Here is a 750-nt window from a genome sequence, read left to right on the forward strand (position 1 = left end):
TCGTACAGAAAGAACGAGAAAAGATGAAAAAAGTAGTTGGACGAAAAAAAAATGTAAACATCAATACTAAGTACTCTGTTTAATGGGCAATTTTCTGTCTACCAAGTATTCATCGTCGCATAATACATAAGGTCGCAGTCGAACGGCTTCGTTTATTAACACCTACCACCGTCCACTGCATGATATACAGCTATAAGAGTAGGGTAATGAACATTCCACAATATATAACCTCTCACGACGGTGTATTACCGGGTTGAAACCAGAACACATAACAGTCCATACCGTGAAAATGTTGCAACGTTTAATATTATATACACTAACCTATCACACGCCGACCGCCATTACTGTATGATACATAACCTTTAACAGGTCAAGCCACAGAACACGCATTCTGAATTTACGCGCCAAAATTATTTCCCAATACATTACATTACATTTCTCGCACAGATAGTTGTATATTTGTATGAAACGTTATAGAATTGTAGTAAATGCATTGTATCGAATACCCAAATAGCTCGACTCGCCACCTAATATATTTCGTACCTACAGGTGGTAACTGGAATCAAGTTCACGAAGCAGAGGAGAATAATTCACCTCAAAGTACAGCAAGGTCAGGCTCTCCCGCAAGGTCAGGTTAACAGCTCCACGATACAGTGGGTGGACGTCGAACCGATTAGTATCATCAGGTGAGTTAAAATCTGAGTTGTGGGTGATTGTTGATGTACACAGGCAGAGACACGGGTAAATAAA

The 750-nt window shown here is 39.7% G+C and overlaps 1 protein-coding gene across 5 annotated transcripts in view; it reads left to right on the forward strand.

The window, feature by feature from the left end:
• LOC119589152 overlaps positions 1-750 on the forward strand; it is a 28,879-nt gene that overhangs the window by 23,562 nt on the left and 4,567 nt on the right. For all 5 annotated transcript variants that reach the window (XM_037937729.1, XM_037937727.1, XM_037937728.1 and 2 more), the window contains one exon: positions 550-686. In XM_037937729.1, the coding sequence (XP_037793657.1) occupies positions 550-686 (137 nt within the window). The remainder of the gene's footprint in view (positions 1-549; positions 687-750) is intronic.

The sequence above is a fragment of the Penaeus monodon genome, chromosome 25 (genome assembly GCF_015228065.2).
Source record: "Penaeus monodon isolate SGIC_2016 chromosome 25, NSTDA_Pmon_1, whole genome shotgun sequence".
NCBI classification, from domain to species: Eukaryota; Metazoa; Arthropoda; class Malacostraca; order Decapoda; family Penaeidae; genus Penaeus; species Penaeus monodon.